Genomic DNA, 20,438 nt, shown 5'->3' on the forward strand with positions numbered 1-20,438 from the left:
GCGACAGGTGTTGACCGAGAGCCCGCTATGTGACAGGCGGGCCAGACCCACGGCCTCCCCGGGGTGTGGTCCCTGAGCCACGGTGACAGGCTCTCACCCACCGCCCAGGGCCGGCTTCCCTCGCCAGTTGCTGGCCTTTGGGGAGGGAAGGGGGCTGGCCCTTCAGGACCACCCGGCTTCCCTCCTGGACTGGGTGTCCTGTCACCGGGAAGACGCCGGTCACGGCAGCACAGACCACACTGCCGCCACCATCCCTGGCCCTGCTGGGTGTCTGGCCTGTGCTAAGGCCTTCAGTGTGCCTGCCACGGAATCCCTGGGGCCTCGTGGGGGTGTGATGCTCCTGCCCTTGTCACTGTCTGTCAGCAGAGCCCCTCCCCCAGTCCAGCCGGGGCTCCGGGGACCACCCTGGGGCCGCTCTCTGTCTCCGGGAAGGGCAAACGAGCGGCCTTCCACCGGGGAGCTCCTGTCCCACCCTTGCTGGACCGGATCGTGCACAGCACAGCCTCGCCGCAGGAGCGTGCTTGGAGGGCGCAGGAGAGGTGCGGCCAGGGTCCGTGAGGCCTGTGGCCACCGAGGCAGGGGCCTCTGGCCCTAGAGCCTCACGCACGCAGAGGTTTTCCGCAGGTTCACAGAGCCTCCCTCTCGGTTCTCTTTATCCTTCGTTGGCCGAGGGTTTTATTATGATTGGAAATTTAATTCTGTCCAGGAATTTTTTTTGTGTCCACTGAAAGGAGCATCTGGTTTTTCTCTTTTATACCGTTAATACGGGTCAACTGCATGAACTGATTTTCAAATGTTAAACCGTCCTTGCTTTCCGAGAGAAGCCCTCCTTGGTCGTAACGCATCGCCCCTTCTCCGTGTTGCTGGCTTTTCTGAGCTGTTCTTATGCATCCATGTCCCTGAGGAATGTTGGTTTTCCGTTGCTGTTTGTTTTGTTTTGCTGGCCTCGTACAAGTTGGGAAGTGCCCTCTTCTCTGTTACCGACAGGGTTTGCGAAATCTGACGTCACTTCTTGGACAGTTTGATAGAATTCACCAGTGAGACCGTCAGGGCCTTGAATTTTCCCGGTGGGAAGGTTTGTTTGTTTTTAATTTAAAAGCTCATTAAAAAAAAAAAAAAAAGCTGTAGAGATACACAGACTTTCTCTTTCCTCTGGTGCGAATTTCGGCATCTGGTATCTTCCAAGAGATTTGTCCCGTGAACCAGAGTTGTCAAAGCATCAGCGTAAAGTTATGAGTGAAACTCTCGTCAAGTTTTTAACGTTGTTGAATGTATTGGCATGAAGATATTCGTAACACTTTCTTGTGTTCTTAAGATCTGAAATAGCAATTTTCATTTATTTATTTATTTATTTATTTATTTATTTTTGTGAAGAGAACATTTATTTGCAATTACAGGCATACCCACCTGCTGTGGTACCACTGTTCCCCACACTCATTACAGATCACAAAGGTCATCGTGTCTTCGTCTGCATTTGAGTTCTGCACCCAGCCTGCAAGGAAAGGTGCTCCTCTGGTGATTACGGTGACCTTGCAGTTGAACTTCTCACAGCTTCCGCATTTTATTTTGTCTGTGCGCCCCCCACCACTCGGGGCAAGTGGTGTTCCTGGATGCGAGATTCCGTGTATGCGGCTCTCAACTGCTTCAGGTCCTCGTGTGCCATTTCCATGACAGCCGTTTCGGCAAATTCTCCCGGCGACATGGTCCCAGAGAGCAGGCTTTGTTGTAAGTGAGAATTTTGGGGGGGGGTTCTTCAGATTGGTGACTTGGCTTCTAACACAAGTTTTGTATTTTCTGAGGTTCTTTAAATAGACGGTCAGAATGTCTCTTGCGAAGTTGTGCCACATATCGGCTTTGGGCTGCTGGTCCGTGGAAGAACTAGGTAAAGCTTCATAAAGAAGCTCTGTGCCTTTAGCTCTCACAGGTACTGTGGGATCTGGCAACTCACTGGATCGCTCATCAGCGGATTGAGGGGCACCGCCCGTGAAATGATTGCGCCTGAAAACAGCACTAGTCCAGTGGAACCTGAGAAAAAAGCATTTCACGGGTGGTGAAATAGCAATTTTTAAAAAAGTTTTTAAAAATTTAGTTATTTTGGAGACGGAGCATGAATGGGGGAGGGGCAGAGAGAGAGGGAGACACGGAACTCGAAGCAAGCTCCAGGCTCTGAGCTGTCAGCACACAGCCCGACGTGGGGCTCGAACTCACGGACTATGAGATCATGACCTGAGCCGAAGTCGGACGCTCAACCGACTGAGCCACCCAGGCGCCCCTGAAATAGCAATTTTTTGACTGCTGATATTGATCGTTTGTGTTTTTCTTGTTTTTTGTTTATTTTTTTCCCCTCGGTCAGTCTGGCTCCGATTTGGTCAACTGTGTGATCTTTTCAAAGAATCAGTGTCTGGCTTTGTCCCCATTTTCTGGTTTCTGTTGGTTCCCTGTTTCTCTGGTATCTTTTCTTATCTTTATTCTTTTCTCTGGTTTGAGTTGATGGTTTTTTTTTTAATCTTGAGTTAGAAACTTTGGTGTTTGATTTTGGAACTTCATTCATTTCTGACAGAAGCCACTTAAAGCTACGGATTTCCCTCTGCACCCGGCTTTAACCGCACCCCATAAACTGTCACCTGTTGTGTTTCCGTTATCCCCTCGGGGTGAAGTAGTCTCTAATTTCCATGGTGATGTCCTCCCTGAGCACGCGTTACTTAGATGTTGTTGGCATCCGTACGTTTGGGAGTTTCCTAGGTCTCTCACTGTTGATTTCTGGTTTAATTGCTCTGTGGCCAGAGAGCACACTCTGTCTGACTTCGATTCCTTTACACTTAGTGTATTTGCTCCGTGGCTCAGAATGGGGTCCGTCTGGCGAGCAGACCATCTGCACTTGGGAAGAATGTGCATCTTTTAGTTGCTGGGTTTAGTGTTCGATATCAATTTTGTCAAGGTGATGGATGATGTTTTTCAGGTCCTCTATGTTTCTATTGACTTCTCTCTCCAGCCCTTTTGCTGTTACAACTATGGACTTGCTTTCTTCTTCCAGTTCTACCCAGCGTTTCATGTACCCCGAGGCTCTGTTTGTGCTTGTTTCCTTGTCCTGGCGAATGGACCCTCTTATCTTCATGAAATGTATGTCTTTATCTTTGGCAACATTCTGTGCCTTGGAAGTTATTGTATTTGATGTGAGTTAATCCACCTTAGCTTCTTTTTTTTTAAAACTTTTTTAATGTTTATTTCTTTTTGAGAGAGAGACAGAGACAGAGCATGAGCAGGGGAGGGGCAGAGAGAGAGAGAGAGAGAGGGAGACACAGAATCGGATGCAGGCTCCAGGCTCCGAGCCGTCAGCACAGAGCCCGACGCGGGGCTTGAACTCACCAGCGGTGAGATCGTGACCTGAGCTGAAGTCGGACGCTCAACCAACTGAGCCACCCAGGTGCCCCAAAGCCACCTTAATTTCTTATCCTTACTGTCTGCATGGTGTAGGCGTTCCATCCATTCACTTTCAACCTGTTTTGTCTTCGTACTTAAGGTGCTTCTGTTGCAGACAGTATGAAGTCAGGTCTCGTTTTGCATTTTATCCATTCGATGACCTCTGCCTTTTTAATTGGATTACTTATTCTATCAATGTTTAGGTGTGTTGTTTTGTATTTAGTTTTTCCTCTTTTTGTCTGTTACTGCTCTTGTACTTTCTTACCTCCTTTTGGATTACGTGACTATTTTTACAACTAATTCCGCCATGATCTACGTCTTGACTTTTAAGTGACACATCCTTGTGTCGTTATTTTGGGGGTTATTCTCGGGATACGGCATACACTCCCCAATTTTTCAGTCCACCCGGTCAATGCTGTGTCCCTTCAGCCCAGAAGGGTGTTCACACCCTGATCCTTCATGGGATCGTCATCAAATGTGTTACTTCACACGCGTGATAAGCCCCCAAGACAATGTCTACTTTTTGCTGTAGGCAGTCTTAGGTGTTTGCAAGAAATTAGAGGGGAAATGCTCATGTTCTATTTATCCATGTACTTTCCACTTCTGATGCTCTTTGCTCATTCTTGAAGACCCACATTTCCACGTGGTATCATTCTCCTCGGCCTGAGGGAGCCCCTTTACATTTCTTGCGCCATAGGGTCCTAGAGGAGGATTCTCTCGGTTCTCCTTCAGCGGGAACATGTTTATTCGTTGTTGAGGAGACTGCTTTCGTTGGACGTAAAATTCTTGGCCGAGAAGGCTTTCCCTCAGCACTTTCAAATTGCTAAGATGCTACTCTTTCTCATGGTGGTTTTCTCCCTCTTCTTCACGTCGGGTGATTTCTATCTTTCAGTCTGTATTCTACTTCACTGCGTCTCTCCTCCGTCATCTCCAATCTGCTAATTAAGCCCCACAGGTAAATTTTTTCATTCATGATACTTTATTTTTCAGTGCTAGAGTTTCCATGTGGATGCTTTTGACGTTTTCTGCTTGATTTTCTGCCTCTCCATTGACGGTGAGGCTGTCTTCCCTTCCTTCATGGAGGATAGTAGCGTTGGGTTTATCTCAGGTTCTTCTCCCTTGCAAGGGTGTCACTCTCCTCACGACTCGGTTGTGCGACACTTCTGGAAACCACTGCTTTCTTACGAGACTCTGGATTCTGTGACGTCACTCCAGCTTACCTGGATGGACGCGGGCAGCACAGTCTGCCACACCCGCGAATGGCAGGGGTGCAAATCTCGGCTCCGTCAGCTTCCCCTCTGCCCGGTGCACGTGGCTTCGGGGGCCCACCCAGGGCGCCAGCGTTCACGGAAGCTTTGGGGGACAAGATTGGTTTGTTAGGTAATCTACACCGGAAATGGAACCCTGGAAGCCATTTTTTACTTGTCGACGTGTTTACCAGCCAGAGGGGCAGGGAGGAGAGTTCATCGTGTGCTTAGATGTAGCTCGTCCCGGGCCCTTATGTGGAACGGGCCCACCTTCGCCTCTCCCCTCTCCCCTCTCCTCTGGCATTTTGTCGCTGGCCCGCATGAGTGACCAGGCGGCACTTGGAATATATTGTCTGGAGACTCCCGGAGGTCGTTGAGCGTATTTCTGATTTTCCACCGAACCACGGGCACCGCACTGGTAGCAGACTTCCGCCCGGGCGTCACAAAGACCGCGTGGCATCCACTGACCTCCCACGCCCTGGCCGCCGGCACTCTATGGCCCACGAGGTTCTCGCGTGCTTCCCGCCCCTGCGGCCCCCTCTTGCCACCTGGTACCAAAGCCGACCTCTTATGTGTCAGGTCTGAGTTTTGGCCGCCCCGTCCGTGAGCCACACTCTGCCCCACGCTTACCGTGCGTGACATCACCCCGACCCGGGGCTTGCACAGCATCGTTGTTTACTCTGCGCACACAGCTGCCATTTTAGCAGGGCTCCGGAGGGACGGCTTGCGTCTGCCCCAGAGAGCGTCGGCTGGGGTGGCCTGAGGGCCGGGGAAGACGCGAGCGCCCGGGGCCGGACTCACCGGAGCCCTCGTCCCTCGCACGCGGGCCACTGATGCTGGCTGTCTGCCAGAGCCCCCGCGCGTGGCCTCCCCGTGTGGCTGCTTCCTCCCAGTATGGCGGCAAGTGCCAGGGGAGGCCACCCCAGAGAAGAAGGTGGGAGGAAGGGCGTGGCATGTTCGTGGCCTGGCCCCGAGTCCTCTGCGCCTTCTCGGTTGAGGTGGCACGACGCGTGCCGGGTCTGAGGACAGGGGACACCGGCCTGGCCACGAGACGATTGCACGGCCGCCGGCTCAGTCTGGAAAGAGCACAGGAGATGGGATGTAGGAGGTGATCACATCCGGCAGAGCATCAGCCACAGAGATTCTCTGATGAGTGAGGGAATGTTAATAATTATTGATGAATAAGTAGCTCTCCCGTCTGCCGCTTTCAAGAGCTCAGGGTGGACTGTGCAAAAACACTCATTTGTCCGAACAAATCTATTTGTAGGGTCCGCCAGGCGCCCCTCAAGGTTCCTGGTCTCCAACGGCCAGTAGCAACCTGTTCTTACAGGACACAGGGCTTGCATCGCGATCCTCGCGGGCCAGGCCCCTCGAGAGGGTTTTACGGGTGTTCCCTCATCTAGTCCTGTGCCTTCTGAGGACCACACGCTCGGTCCGCGGGTGACGTCTGCACATCGTGCGGCAGGCGATGGGCGACCACACGTCACTAGGGATCCTTCTTCCCGGCGCCGGCGTCTGGGTCACCACGCTCCTTTTCCCTCGCGGTCCTGAGGGTCTGCACCCCTGGCGAGCTGATGACCCAAAGTGTGCAGGACCCAGTACGCCAGGCCCAGATCACGGCCGGAGCCGGGGACGGTCGGAGGGAAGGCCTGTCTTAAATCTGCCGTGGGAGGCGAGGGCTCGGGCGGGTGGAACAGGGTCCGTGGGAAGGCAGAGCAGGGGAGTCGGGTGGGAGGGGCATTTAGCTGAACGTGTCTGGATGATTCTTTCCAGATCTGTATCCTGCTCTGGACCAGAACCAGAGAGACCTGGGTCTTCTCGTGTCCGCTGCGACGGGAGGGCAGTTTGTTTCCGCACGCTCAGTGCGGGCCAGTGCCTGGGGTCCGGAGCAGGTGCCGAACCGACAAGCATGCGTCGGGGGACGTCTCTGATGGTCCCACAGGCTCCTCCCACGTGGCAGGGGCCGGGTCAGCCCCGACCCGGAGCACCGTCTCTCTCATCCTGCCCGTCCAGAGACCAAGACCCGGGCGGAGTCCTCGGTCACCGGGCACGGTCACCGGAGCCCCTGCGGCGCCCTGCACCCCTCTCCGTCCCCCGCCCCGGTGTGTGGCCGCCTGGAAGGGGTCTTCCTTCCACACCGGTTTGCACAGCTTGCTCGTTACTTCAGAACCCCGTCCCGCGCTCCGTGCCCCCGAGGTCAGGGTCACCCTCCACACCCGGACCTGATCGCGGCCGGTGTCCCGGAGTGAATGAGAGACACCCCCTTCCCCCGCGGGGAAGGGATTGGCTCCGTGGCCGGGGCTCTGTCAACAAACGTGCCTGAGGAAGGATGTCCCGCGGGGTCTGGCGGCCACCCCTCCGCGCATCACGCCCGCATCGCCCGCCGCACCGTGACTGCTGATCCGGGACGGAGGGCTTCCCGCTTTCTGGTCTCGGGGCCCCCACTCAGCTTTTGGCTTTGCGCCTGAGCCGGGAAGTGGGGGGATGGGGACTGCAGATGGTGGGGCCACACGGCGCCGGGCAGTGAGGCCGCAAGGACCGTGGCGGACTGCGGCGCCCCTGGAGTATTGCGTCCTGCCAACGATCTGTTACTGATGTGATGTGGAGGCGGGGTCTGGGGCGGGGACTGACTTATTCCTGGAAAAGGGGACAGAATTAGCAGGACCCCCCACCGTGATTCCGCCCAGGCCTGAGGGCAGCCAAGGTGGGGCCGCCCAGGCTCCCTTCTGGTTCCAGGACACCCCCCCCCCCCCGCCGACCGTTCCCGGGCCCACGTCCACGGCGGACGGCTGGCTTCTGCAACAGACTGTGTCCGGTCACAGAGGAGCCGTATCGATTGAACAGCTGAATCGTCCCAGCAGGTGCGGCTCAATCTAGCCCCATTTTCTGCAACACAGAGGATTCATTCCCTCGGCGGACGGCGCTGTCCAAACGGCCTCCGCGTTTGTAGGTCGGGGGCCTCTCCTCCCTGTCCTGCCCCTCGGAGCCCCCTGCCCTGCAAACGGCGGAGAAAATTGATGTGTGGACTGCCCACCCGGGCACACTGGGGGGGTGTGGAGAGAGGAGGGGAGACAGACATTCGTCACTCAGCCAAGTTCCTCTTGAAATCGAGTCTTCGGAGAGGAGTGCGGAGCCGGGAGCCGTCACGCGGGGTCAGGGATGCGAGGGCCTCGCCCAAGCTGGCGTCCCGGGCCAAGGGCCCTTCTCAGGGAGGACCCGTGTTGGGGCATCTTCCCCGGGCCAGCAGGGGTACTCCCGGGGCATCTGCTTTGGGGACCCGCATGAGTTAATCCCTTTGCTGCGGACGTGCCACATGGCCCATCCGGGGCTGGGACAGCACTCACAGGGCCGGGTCCTCTCCACGGGGCTGACTGTCCCCCCTCCAAACCCCAGTGGGGCCTCCACCCAGCCTTCAGAGGTGCTCAACCTGTTCCCCCAGCCTTGATGCAGATAGAAAGGCACCCGGAAGCAGGGAAGGGAGGGACGTGGTACCTCCAATGTCAGCGTGGGACCCAACCCGTCACGCCCCCCCCAAGCTCGTGCCTCCTTATTCTGAGGGCCGCTGTCCAGCCACCCAATGCCGTCCGGGCCACACCCACTCCAAAGTTCCACGGGCGAGGCTCCGGCCAGCACATGGTGCGGCTGATGTACATTTCTGATATAATTCGTGATCATTTTCTTGGCATTGAAACGCCATTTGTGCGTCCTTTTGTGTTGAGTCTTTATTCGTGCACTTTTCCAATTTCTTCTGTGGGCTTCTTGGTCCTTCCCCGATGGATTTGTAAGAGGCCTTGAATGCTCGGGTAGTCACCCTTTGCCGTGTGTTGAAGACGCATTATTCTCAGTTTACCGGTGCCGTGGGACCTTTCTTGATGTGTGAAAAGACCACATTCTGGGGACAGCATGTTTATGCGTCTTTTCTTCTCAGGCTCCGGTTTTCAGGGCGTCCGCCCTCCAAGGTCATGATACAGATGTGGCTGTGCCCTGGAGGTGACCGTGCGATCCCCAGCCCGTGTGTCCACCCGGCGTGAGGGGACGCGCTTCTGTCCCCTGCCTGGGCTGTCCAGCATCAGTCTGCAAAGAGGAGGCAGTTGTCCGTGGCTCAACTGTCCCCTGCCTTGGAGGACTTCCCAATGCCGCGCCCCGCCCTTGGCGCCCTGGCTCTGTGCAGCCCGCGCTCGGGCACCAGCCCCGGGCAGCCAGGTGCCTCCGCAGCCCCTCGGTGGGCGCCGAGGAGCTCCAGCACGCGGGGTCCCCTGGGCTCTCCGGCCCGGCACGGGGTCCCCCGCTCCACTCAGGTGTGACCCTTGATCCATCTCAATGCCTGCCCGTCCCACATTCCAGGCCCTCGGGTGACCTGAAAATCTCCGTTCAAAAGAGAGTGTGGACTTCTCAGAGATGACCTACAGGCAGCAGAGGAGGGTCTGGCTTGGACAGGAGCGCCTCTGGGCACCCGTGGGGACCGTGTGCTCCTGCCCGTCACCGCTCGGCAGGCAGTGATGGCTGGGGACTGCGTGGCCGCGGGGGCACCAGCTCGTCTTCAGCACGTCCGGCCGGCCAGCCCAGCGCCCGGGTGGGGACCCCCGAGGGACAGCAGGGACGGTCCCTCAGCCCGCGCCCTTCCGCCGGGGTCCTGCCCAAGAGGGTGTGTTGTCACCAGCACTCTGGTGGTGAGGGTCCCGCCCACAGCGGGTCTGTGAGAGCCGGGGATCAGAATCACACAGGTGACCCCATGCGTACACATCACAGGACAATCGGCTCATTACGGTGGCCCTTGATGGCAGCCGCCCGATGCTGCACGTACCTGGGTCCTCACGGCAGCGCAGGGCAGGCGGCTGCAGGCAAATGCCCCCTCCCAGCCTCCACTACTCCGTCCACGGCACCGGAAGGATGCTGAGTGTCCCGGGTCACAAAGCCAGCCGGGAGAATCCCAAACGGAACCGCCCACAGCCTGTCCCTCCAGACTATTCCTCTGCCCCTTTTCTATCCCAAACCGAGTCCAAAGACTTACTCCGCCCCCTCCTCTCTTCTCACGGGTCCCCTCCGAGACCCCGCGCCCACTGACTCTTTGCTTTGGTCAGTCTCCTGCCGGTGTCACTGAGGTGGCCCCTCGGGACGTACCTCCCTGGCTCGTCCCCAACAAGGGGCCCCCCCGGCCTGCCCCTCCATGTCCTCCCCCTCCCCCTGAGCCCCCACCCCATCCGATCCAGGCCTCCAGCACCGCCGGCACGGTGACCCCTCCCAGCGGGACGTCCAACTCAGCCGCACCCCCCACGCCGTGCAGAGAGCACTGGCTCCACCCCTCCAGGTGTTTGAGTGCAAACCTTGGAGTTGTTCTAGAAGCTTCTCTTCCCACATCCAATCCACGAGCAGACCCCAGTGATGCTCCCGTCACAATACGTGTGTCCATCTGGCTTCTTCCACCGCTGCCCACCCCCCAGGCCGGCCTCACGAGCGTGCAAACTGGGCGGGCCCCCGGGCCCTGCACTTGGCTTCAGGCTCTGTGGCCGGAGTTCTGAAATTTTTCGTGATTTTTTTCTATAATTTCTTTTTTTCTTTCTTTCTTTTTTTTTTTTACTGCTTATTTATTTTTGAGACAGAGAGAGAGAGAGGGCACATAAGTCAGGGAGGGGCAGAGATAGAGAGAGAGGGAGACACCGAATCCGCAAGCAGGCTCCAGGCTCTGAGCTGTCAGCACAGAGCCCGACGCGGGGCGCGAGCCCACAGACCGCGAGATGGTGACCTGAGCTGAAGTCGGACGCTCAACCCACTGAGCCACCCAGGCGCCCCGTAGAGAAGAGGACATTTTAAAACTGCAAGTGTCCTTTCTTGATGAAGGCTCTGTGGGGAGCGTGTGGACCCACCGTCCTGTTGGGGAACCACAGGCGCACGCGACCCTGAGGGAGTGCGGACTTGTGCCTTTAGGGGAAGGGGCTGGGAGAGAAGGGGCTGCCCAGATAGACAAGGGAGGAGTCCATGGAGCCCATGCAATTTCCCGGCGTGCTGCCAGGGACCGGCTCGGCGTTGGCGCCCCTCCATCCGGGGGGCCGGGAGCGACGTGGTGAAGGGGAGGGAACAGGACGGAGCCCCAGCGAAGGGGGAGCCCAGGACCCCAGCGGGTTCCCTCTCCCTTCACTGCACACGAGGATACCGACCAGGAACCCACTCCCCACCTTGCGCTGCACGGGCCGGGAGAACGCGACCCTGACGTTTCTGTGACTCTGTGTCATACCGGCAGACGTTTTGGGGGACAGGAAGTTCCTATGAATGATTAATGCCGAGGTCTTCAGTTTTATGTAATGAAAATACTTTCTGGTCTCTCCTCTTTTTATAATCTTGGTATGTGCTACAGAATTTAAAATATAGGCATCTTCATAGTTCCCTTTTTGATATATTGTTCACCACGCTTAAAATAAAATCCTGTGCTGCAAATGAAAGGAAATAACTCGGTGCTTTTCGTCTACGAGGGAAGAAAGCTAACTGGCGTGTGTATGTCCCTCCTGCTGGCTTCAGGACCCAGACTTCTGCACGGAGCAGGGGCTGAGTGGAATTTTGGGTGATGGGTGAATGGGTGCCCCCGAAAACCACCGGCCAGCAAGACTGTCACTGCTATTTTGATCGTATTTTTGCTAGAAATGCAATCAAGGGAGGCGGGGGGCGGGTGGGGAGGAGCGGGTGGAAGACGGGATCTCAGCTTTCTAAATAAGAGGTTGGCGTGGGTTCCAGATCCCCGTGGAGCTGGCTGCCTGAGTCGGGGGGGGGGGGGGGGCTCAAGGCAAAGGCGTGCAGGGCTGGGCCTGGAAGGTGAGACCCTCCCCCCCCCGAACTCAGGGACTGTCGAGGACCCCTCAGCTTGGCCCAGAGGCTGGTGGTCCGGGTCAAAGTGACAACGCCTGGGGGCGTGCGGGGGGCTCAGTCGGTTAAGCGTTCGGGACTCTAGATTTTGGCTCAGGTCATGATCTCAGTTTGTGAGGTCAAGCCCCGCGTCGGGCTCTGTGCTCACCGTGCGGAGCCTGCTCGAGAGTCTCTCTCCTGCTCTCTGCCCCTCCCCTGCTCGCGTGCTCACGCTCTCTCCCAAAACTAAACAAAAGCAAACATTTAAAGAGAAAAGTGATCACGCCCGGGCCGAGCGTGTGTCCCTGGGCACGTGGCGTTCAGTTATGGCTGGCGGCTTCCATATGCTGCCCGCTGACCTGTGGCACGTTGCGGGGCGTGTCCGGTGTGCAGCTGGACCCTGAGACGTGCACCTGTGCACCGGGTGTCCTGAGTTCCCTGCCCTTGGCCTCCGGCTGCCACCTGGGGAAGCAGAAGCGGGACGGGCTGCGGGGTGTATGGGGAAACTCCATGTCTTCAACCGCTTTTCTAGAACCTTCCAACCTTGGCTCTGGGTTGTGAGTCTGACGGGGAGTGAAGTCACTGTCATCTCCCAGCCGTTCCTGTTCTCCGTGGGAACCGGAAGCCGCAGGCGGGACGCTGCCGGGCCGTGGCCTTGGGGTGGCAGTGGTGTGGCCCCATCAGTGAACATTCTTGTGTCCACACTGGCGATCTGCGTCGTCCCCTCCTCTGCCGGGGGGTCCCAGAGGAAGGTGGGTCTGCGGAGTCTCTGAAGACCTGTCCCAAGAAAGCTACAGTCCCTACAGGTTGACCCCAATCCCCTCAGGGGGACAAAGGTCAGCAAGGGACGGACACCCGGGACTCTCCTGATATGAGCAGATGTTTACAAAGCCGAGAAGATGTCCCATTTCTTGTTCTGTTAACGAAACCCCAGGAGAGGTTGTGTTATATCCTTCTTGTGAGACCCGGCTTAACCGTAACCGCTGGGCCTTGCATATCACCCAGAGGCCACGTCCTGGGGACCGTGGAGCCGCTCCTGGGACAGCCTGGCTCAGATCGTCTCAGCTCAGCCCTTGAGAAGGTGGTGAAGGCCGGGTCCCCGGCAAACGGGGGAAGCACCGAGGAGCCGGAGACGTTCAGGGGGACGCGGCGTCCATGGATCGGGTTGGAGATGCGGAAGAGGCAGAGGGGCCGTGGGAATCAAGAGCCGTGCGTCCCCCTCGACGCTGGCTTTGTGCAAACTGGAAAGTCATTTGTAAGAGAGTGGTACGGGCTTTTTTTAAACAAAGAAAACCTTTTTTGAAAAGGACACAGCTTGTAGGTACACCCACTACGTGGGTGATGAGACATTTGGGCCCCAAAATAACAGCTGTAGTAAGACTGAAACACACCAAGTACATGGGCATCTATGAGCTCAGAACTCAGCTCAGGAAGGCCATCCCGGTCCTTCTGGACACGCGGGAGCACCGGGGAGAGCCACACGTCCCTCTGGCCTTTCCTGTGGGGACGGAGCCTCCTGGGGACGGTGCCGGAGGATGACAGCCGTGGCAGAGGGCTCTCGTCAAGACTCGGGTCAGAGGACGCCACAGGGAGGACGGGGACAGAGGTGCCCAAGATGCGGTCGGCAGACTCTGGACTGTGGGGGACACCAGGGGACAAGAGATCCCATTCCTCTGACCCAAGAGAAAGGCGAGAATGCTACCCGGCGTGGGGCGGGGACACCACTGGCCGGGGGCGGCCTGAACGGCAGCGTGCGGCGTGTCCTCTGGGCCCGTGTCTGCACCTGGAGGACAGTAAGCGAGAGAGCGAGTTCTCTGGCGTCTCATGAGGGCACGGATCCCGTCACGGGGGCCCCCCCCTCAGGACCTCATCAAACCCTAATCACCTCCCAGGGTCCCACCTCCTAACGCCATCACGTCGGGGGCCGGGGCTTCAATATACGAATCGGGTGGGGGGGCACGAACGGTCCGCCTGGAACTCCTGTGGGCTGAAGGAGCCCCCGGGAAACCTGCCGACAAGTGGCAGTTGTGTGGGCTTCGGAGCCTAATTCAAGCTCGCGCGCTGCAGAGAAGTTTCGGAAACCACGGTCAACGCGAGCACCGTCAATCAGATGGCCGTGGGGGTTGGACGCCCGGCCGTGCGCGGAGCCCCTGCGAGCTGGCCCGTCCTGGGTCCCCCCTCCAACGGGGCGGACAGCAGAGGCCCCTTCCCTTTCCAGCAGCTCTGACTCCAAATCCCGACCACTGACCGTTCCGTGGCCTCGAGGGGCGACACCACCTGAGTATCCAGAGCTCGTCTCCAGCTTCTTGGTGACTTAAGGCTAACAAAGCACCTGGAGCCGTTGCTGGCACAGAGGCGGGCTCGCCGAGGACTACCCTCTGCGACCCTAGCACAGACCAGGTGCCTGGGCCATGCGGGCGCAGCCCTGACTGCCTCCCGCCCGTCTCCTCCCCGGCCTGGGCCCCCCGGGACCCCAAGCAGGTGCCATCTGCGCAGTGTGGCCTGGGGCGGGGAGGAAGCTGGTCAGCAGACCCCTTCTCCCTGTGGCTAGAACCCTGTCCGCAGCGTCCTGCCTCCCGCCCCGTGGGCTTCCCCTGAAGGGGACGCAGCACTTCCCGGGCCCAGGGGTCCATGCACGGGCATGACAAGACGTGACGGGAAGCCTTGCGGGGTCTTGTTTTTCGGGGGAGGCAGCAGTCATGTGTCTGGGCCACCGAAGACTGGCCGGCCTCAGAGGGCGTAGGACCGTCAGCCCTGAGGGTTTCAAGGCAGGTGCTATTGGGACCCAGGGAGGGGATTCAAGATGTGTGTGTGTGTCCGTGTGCAAGGACACGCCTGGATATGTAAGTGCACATCTCCCCAGGGACAGAGGAGGGTGTGGGACGCCACTCTGGCCCGAAGCCTTGCTGGCAGTGCAGCCAGGGAGGGGTTGGCTCAGGCGCTGGGATCAGCTTGAGATCCTCTGGCCCCTCTCACCCCATCCTTTCCCGAGGTCAGTGGGACAGACCCCCAGGTGATGCCTGACACTCGGGACGGGTGAACCAAGCTCTTAGCCACAGAGGTTCCCTCCCACGGTCCTTCCCCTGGAAACCGGCCCCCCTCCTGGCAAGTCCCTGGCCAGCTGAGGCTCCTGTGATGACTATTTTGGCCAAGACAGGTTGCCCAACGCGTGGGTCCCAAATGCTCCTTCCTGGGCTGGCCTCCCCCAGACACAGGGGTGCACGCGCACGGCTTGGGGGCACACCCCGCTCCAGGGACGGGAGACGTCCCACGGTCCCCCCAGCGACACCTCACCCTGACCCGGGCCGCGCTGACGAGTTCCGGACACAGCCGCCAGCTCGAGAAGGTAGGCCAGGCGCGGGCAGGCTGAGTGGCTTGCAGATGGAGGTCGCTAACTCGTTCATTGACCAGAGAACTGCCTTTCCCTCTCCTTCTCCTCAAAGATCCTTCCCTTTCTTGGCCCTAAAATGTCCGCCAGGGTCTCTGGGGAGATGGGTTTCCACGCTGCCCACTGGCCCTCGCCGACCTGGGGCTCGATCCCCTGGCCTCTGCCCGGGCTCCTCACCCGCCTTGCTGGGGCCTCGATCTGACGGTCCGCAGCCCGGACGTGCGTTCTCGCCCCTCCTTCCCTCTGTCTGCACCCTGCCTTCCCGGGGCTCCATGCCTGAGGGTCCCCCCCGAGCCCCCGCCGCTGGCTGTCCCATCTTATCAGCCTGACCTCCCCCGGGCAGACCCAGGCCACCCTCGGTGGTGGCCACTGGCTGGTCCCACCCACGCTGTGGTGCTCACTCATCCACGATTCATTCATCTGTTCACGGCCGTGCTCATCGGACAAGACAATACTGAGGGTGTTCTTGGGGGGAAATTGAAGGGTCCCCGCTGGGCCGGAGGCTGGGGCCTGGCTTGGGGCCCACCGGGAGCTCACTGGCCGTGTGACATGGGACGCTCCTAGCCCCTCTGACCCAAGTGTCCTCGCCCACAGACGGGACACCTGCCAAACAAAGGGACAATGTCCAGAAAGCCACCCGGGACGACAGGAGAGCTGTTGTCACACACACACACAGAGGCAGGAAAAGGAGGTGGCAAGGACCCGGGGCACCTGGCCCGTGCGCTGCGGCCGCTCTGGAGATCAGCACCGGGCTCCCTCAGAGCAGCAGAACTGCCATCACACGGGACTGTCATCCCGCGTCCAGGAGTGTCCCCAACTGGGAGTGTCCCCAGCAGAGTCGTGGCAGCGTCACGAGCAGACCCTGGCACACTCACGTTCTCAGCCGCAGGGTTCGCACCAGCGAGAAGGTAGACGCCATCCGGTGTCCTGTGGCGGGTGACCGATTAGTCCCACGCCGTCCGTCCACGCCACGGAATGTCACTGTGCCACGGAACCACGTGGATGAGCCTTGGGAGGAGGTTCAACACGGCGCTGAGCGAAATAAGTCGGCCTCCATTCCAAACACGTGAAGGACGCAGAGGAGGCGAACCCACAGACACGGGGAGCAGGGGGTGGGGGCCGGGGGTCAGGGTCTCACGGGCCACCTTGGGATGTTCCTCGTCTGCAAGATGAGACAACAGGGGCTCCCCTCCGGCGTGTGTGAGGTTCGGGGAGCCCGCACACGGACGAACCGGACCCCCTTCACCAGCGCTCACCCCATGGTGGCTCCGTGGAGGCTGCGGGCAGAAGCAGGGCAAGCGTGTGGGACCAGGGCGGGTACCGGGTCTACCGAAACCGCTGGGAGCGGTACGGTCCTTCTCAAGGTCGCCTTTCCCTTGCACGCTTTGTGTGGGCCTAATAGAAGGGCTAACGGGTCATAGCCCAGCTCCCAGGAGGCCCGTCCCCCTTTACAAGGACCTTGCTCCCCGGCAGCTTGGGCGTCACCCCAAGAAGTGACACGAGCGGCCCTTGTCGTCCTCGTCCACTCGCTCGCGGGCTCTGGACCCAGTGCCCACCGCGGGCCTGGCCGTCCCGGGTCACTCCGCATGGGACGGAAGTCATTGGAGGACGGGGTCCCCCAAGGTACCCCTGAGCCTGTGCACAGGGCTGCTCGGTGTCACCATCACTTGCCCTCAGGGCTCCCTGGTCCCCCAGACCCCTCTTCGTTCCAGCAGATGGTTTGTGTCTCGGTGGGCGCCCTGGGTCCCTGCTCAGCCCGCTGCCAGAGGGCTTCGAGCCCACAATTCCGAAGCGCTGTCACCTCCGGGAGGGGAGCCCAGCGCCCTGATCCGTAAGCCTGTGAGGGGACAAATAGCAAACTCCTGAGGCTGACGGGGGCAAGGCAAGGAGCTAAAGACACGCCCTGAACGGCACCGGCACTGGCTGTCCCACTCATGCTGAGATGCGGGTGACGCGGAGCCTGGTCAAGACCTGACCCCCATCTGGCGGTGGGGGGACAGCCCCACTGGGGCAGGAAGTGTCCCTTTGGTGGGAAGCACAGGCTGGGGGTCCTCTGCTGTGGAGGGACGGCGGCGGAGGGGCGGGACCCAGGCCTGGGTGCAGGCAGGACACCTGCCTGTCTCTTGTGCCCTGCGCCCTCCCCGGGGGACGAGCCCACCAATTCCCCAGACAGAATCCGATCGGTCTCCCAGTGATGGACGAATTGGCTGCCTCCAAGTGATGTCCATTCCCGGCCCATTTGGTTTCTGCAGGACGACGTTGGAGAAGAGAATCGGGGACGTAGCACTGTGTCTTCTAGAAGCTTCTGGCAGAACAATTGAGCTGCTTTGAGTTGCACAAGGAGGCAGATTGGCTCTAGTGGCTGCCATAAGAGGGTCAGGCACAGGTCCTGAGAGCAAAACCTCCCCAAATTGGGGGAAGTGCAGGGGACAAGGGGCTCGGGGAGCCCTGGAGCTGGTGTGCCCGTGCCCCGGGGATCTGGGCTATGGGCAGGGGTCAAGGCGTCTGCCTAGAGAGGGTCGCACGTGGCGGGGGCAGCGTCCACACATGCGCCAGGCCCTGGCGAGGATAAGGGTGAGGGTCTGCCCCGCGCAGGGCAGGGGCGGCAGAGCCCGGTCTGGGGACTGAGCAGCCTCGTGGTTCCCGCCCTGACGCCTCCATGCGTCCCCTCCCAGGGCCGGGCTGCGCAGCGGGAGCTCAGGCCAGGGTGGGGGGTGGGGGAAGGGGTTCCGGGGCTTCCCCAGCTCCATCCGGACCCCCAGCTGGGCAGCGCTCTGGAACCTCTGAGGCACCAGCGTGGACCGAAGTGCCCATGGCCCCTTGTCACTGGGGAGTTAGGCTGTTTCTGCCGCAAGGTGGATGCCTCAGGAAAAGCTTTTTGCCTGGATGTGTGAGCACGTCCACTGTCACGGCTACGGCCGGCCTGGAAACAGGTCTCCTGCGGGGGCCCTTGTAGGACTTTACTGCCAAATGCACAGTCTGGATCTGCACCCCGTCCCCAGCGCCCGCTTCTGGGGGAGAACGGAGGTGCCAGACCAAGGCAGCCTCCCTTCCCCCCTTCGATCAGGTCCCTAAAGCAAGTGGCCTCAGCAGAAGAGTCGGGCGGGTCTTCAGTGCCCGGAGCACCCCGGGATGCAGACCCCGCTCCCCTCTCTCGGCGGTGGGCACCCCCTGCTCCGGGGATTGCTGGGGGGGGGGGGTCGAGGCAGCCGCTGCTGCATATCCATGACGGACAGAAGCTCAGAGACTCCCTGCTCCTCTGGTTGCCGTATTTCACGCTTACGCGGAGCCGAGTTGGGCTGCAATGAGCCCCACACTCTGGAAAACCCCCCTGGGGAAGTGTGACAAGTAGCGCCCCGCCTAGGCGTTCAGGGGCGACTTCCGAGCACACGGGGAATTTCTGGGTACCAGGCGGGAGGTTGCACAGCACAGCTTGGCCCGTGGGCCACCCCCAGGGCCGCCCTCTGGCTCCTTCCCTAGGCCAGAGGGGCTTGGTCCCAGGTTCCCAGGGCCCTGCCAAGCAGTAACCAGTGGCCAAGGTGCCCCAATTCCAGCCTTTCTCTTCTCTTAACCCTCGTCGAAGCTCCCCCAGCCTCCCTCTTTCCCCACCTGTCACGCGGGGGCTCAGCCGAGAACAGAGGTGACCAGCTCCTGGGAGAGGGGGCCGGCCGGCGGGAGGAGGGATGGGGGGCACACGTGTCATATGCCCTCCCCCTAGGGAAGCTGGCGGGGTTCTTCAGGGAGGGGGAGCAGGGTCGCTGAGGGCTTCTTGGAGGAGGAGGCCAAGTGGAGACCCCGGGCAGAGACGGCCGTGTGACTGGCCAGTGGGGGCAGCGGTGGTGGATTGCATCTTATCTCCTGTGCTGACATCTGGGACCTTCCCTCGGAACCTTCTGGAGACGATGCTTGTGCCCTGCCAAGCCCCCAGGCTACCTTTTCCCCAGAGATGGCCCGGATGGGAAACACGTCCTTCCGGCCGCCCCGGGGTTGCTGCGGCAGGGCGGGTACAGGACCGGGCGGCTCCAGCCAATATCCGTGTTCAAACACAGCCTTGTCCGCTCAGACCCTGTCGGGGCGAGTCCCGGCCTGGCAGAAACCCACGGCCCTGCCTTCCGCGTGGAGGACTCGGCGAGTGCGTGGGGGACACGCGGACCCGACGGCTGGGACGTGGCGGGAGCCGGCCCTGGACGAGGCCGCTCATGGCGGAAGGTTGGCCAAAGCCCCTCGCCGCGCGAGGCGGCCGAGAGCAGCCCGGGAGGAAGCCAACCTGGGCCCGCACTCGGGGACTTCCGGGCCGTGGGGCAGCAGCAGCCTCCGTGTCGAGGAGCCCTGCCCACGTGGCAGGGGCAGGCCGTTCTCCGCGGAAGGAAGTCTCAATGTACCGCCCGCACTCGGGGGTGTGAGGGCCCAGCAGCCACAGACGTTATTCGGGATTCTTCTGTCAATGTGTCTCTTCTTCCCCATTCGTTGATCGACTCCGTCATTTCTTGGGTCAGTGTGGCCTCATGCAGCCGGCCTCGCCCGGGCAGGGCGAACAGGGCAAGACTTGCAGTCAGGGGACGGGTCTCCGGACGGACGCCCCCGCCAGCCCCCACAGCTGCAGGTAGCCCTCTGCGGTCCCCTCTGGCTTCCGCCACCAAGGGGGCGCTTTCCTGCTGTCCCCACACTCCGGGCCTGTCCCAGGAACGCGCTCTCCCTGGCTCACCCTCAAAGTCGCACCCCTCCCTGCCCCGGCCGCAGAGGCCCCTGCACGAGGCTCTCTGGGACCCTCCAGTCTGCAGCTGCTGGGTAACACGCGTGTGGCCTACGTGAGCCCGAAGAGGAGACGGGGCGGAGCCGATTTGTCAGAAATTCTGGGAGCAAATGCCCTTCGCAGCTCTTTAAAAATGCAAAGCCAGGGTCAGGGAAGGCGGAGCCAGCACGCCCCATCTCTGTGCCTGCTCTGGAGCATGTAGGTCAATGTTTCCATTTCAGAAAGGCGGCCGCCCGTTTCTGCTGCTATTAAGTGGCGCGTGGAGAGCAGGTCGCAGGCCCTGACCGTGGCCGGCAAGGGGACAGTTGCTCTCTTTGGAAGCGCGGTAACGAACCCCAGGCCCCAGTTAGCAAGAGCGGCCGGGAGGCTCTCTGCAAATGGGAGGGAGGAGGGCAGGTCAGGCTCCGGCCTAGAAAGGGCCCCCGGCTCTGCTTCCTGCGGTGGGACCGCCGGAGGGACCACACGGGTCGCAGATCCTGGGCTCTACCCGGGCACCGTGCCAGACGGGGACGGCAGCAAGTCTTCGAGTCGCTTATGGTCCTTCCTGACCTGAAAGGAATACGTAATCCTGACGGAGAATTTAGAAAATACACACGTCGTGAAGACCAAAATGAGAGCCCGCCATCTCGCCAAGCGGGGATCACGATCGTGGCTGCCGTGGGCTGAGGGTGGGTGAGCCGTGCCGGGCGCCCATCCCCCGATGCCCCCAAAACGCGCGAGCTTTTCTTACCCCCCCCGGTCTTGTTGTACCGGTGGGGAGGCTCCAAGCTAGGTGAGGTCCCGTGTCCACGATCGG

At 60.1% G+C, this 20,438-nt stretch overlaps 1 protein-coding gene across 1 annotated transcript; it reads right to left on the minus strand.

Moving 5' to 3' along the window:
• Positions 1-1,373: 1,373 nt before the first annotated feature.
• Positions 1,374-15,808, minus strand: TCEANC (transcription elongation factor A N-terminal and central domain containing). The gene is given in 4 exon segments (XM_042912127.1): positions 1,374-1,576; positions 1,579-1,744; positions 1,746-1,998; positions 15,765-15,808. Coding segments are annotated over 4 exon segments (648 nt in total). The 3' UTR covers positions 1,374-1,391.
• Between the last annotated feature and the right edge of the window lie 4,630 nt (positions 15,809-20,438).

Source organism: Panthera leo, chromosome D4 (assembly GCF_018350215.1).
Source record: "Panthera leo isolate Ple1 chromosome D4, P.leo_Ple1_pat1.1, whole genome shotgun sequence".
NCBI lineage: Eukaryota > Metazoa > Chordata > Mammalia > Carnivora > Felidae > Panthera > Panthera leo.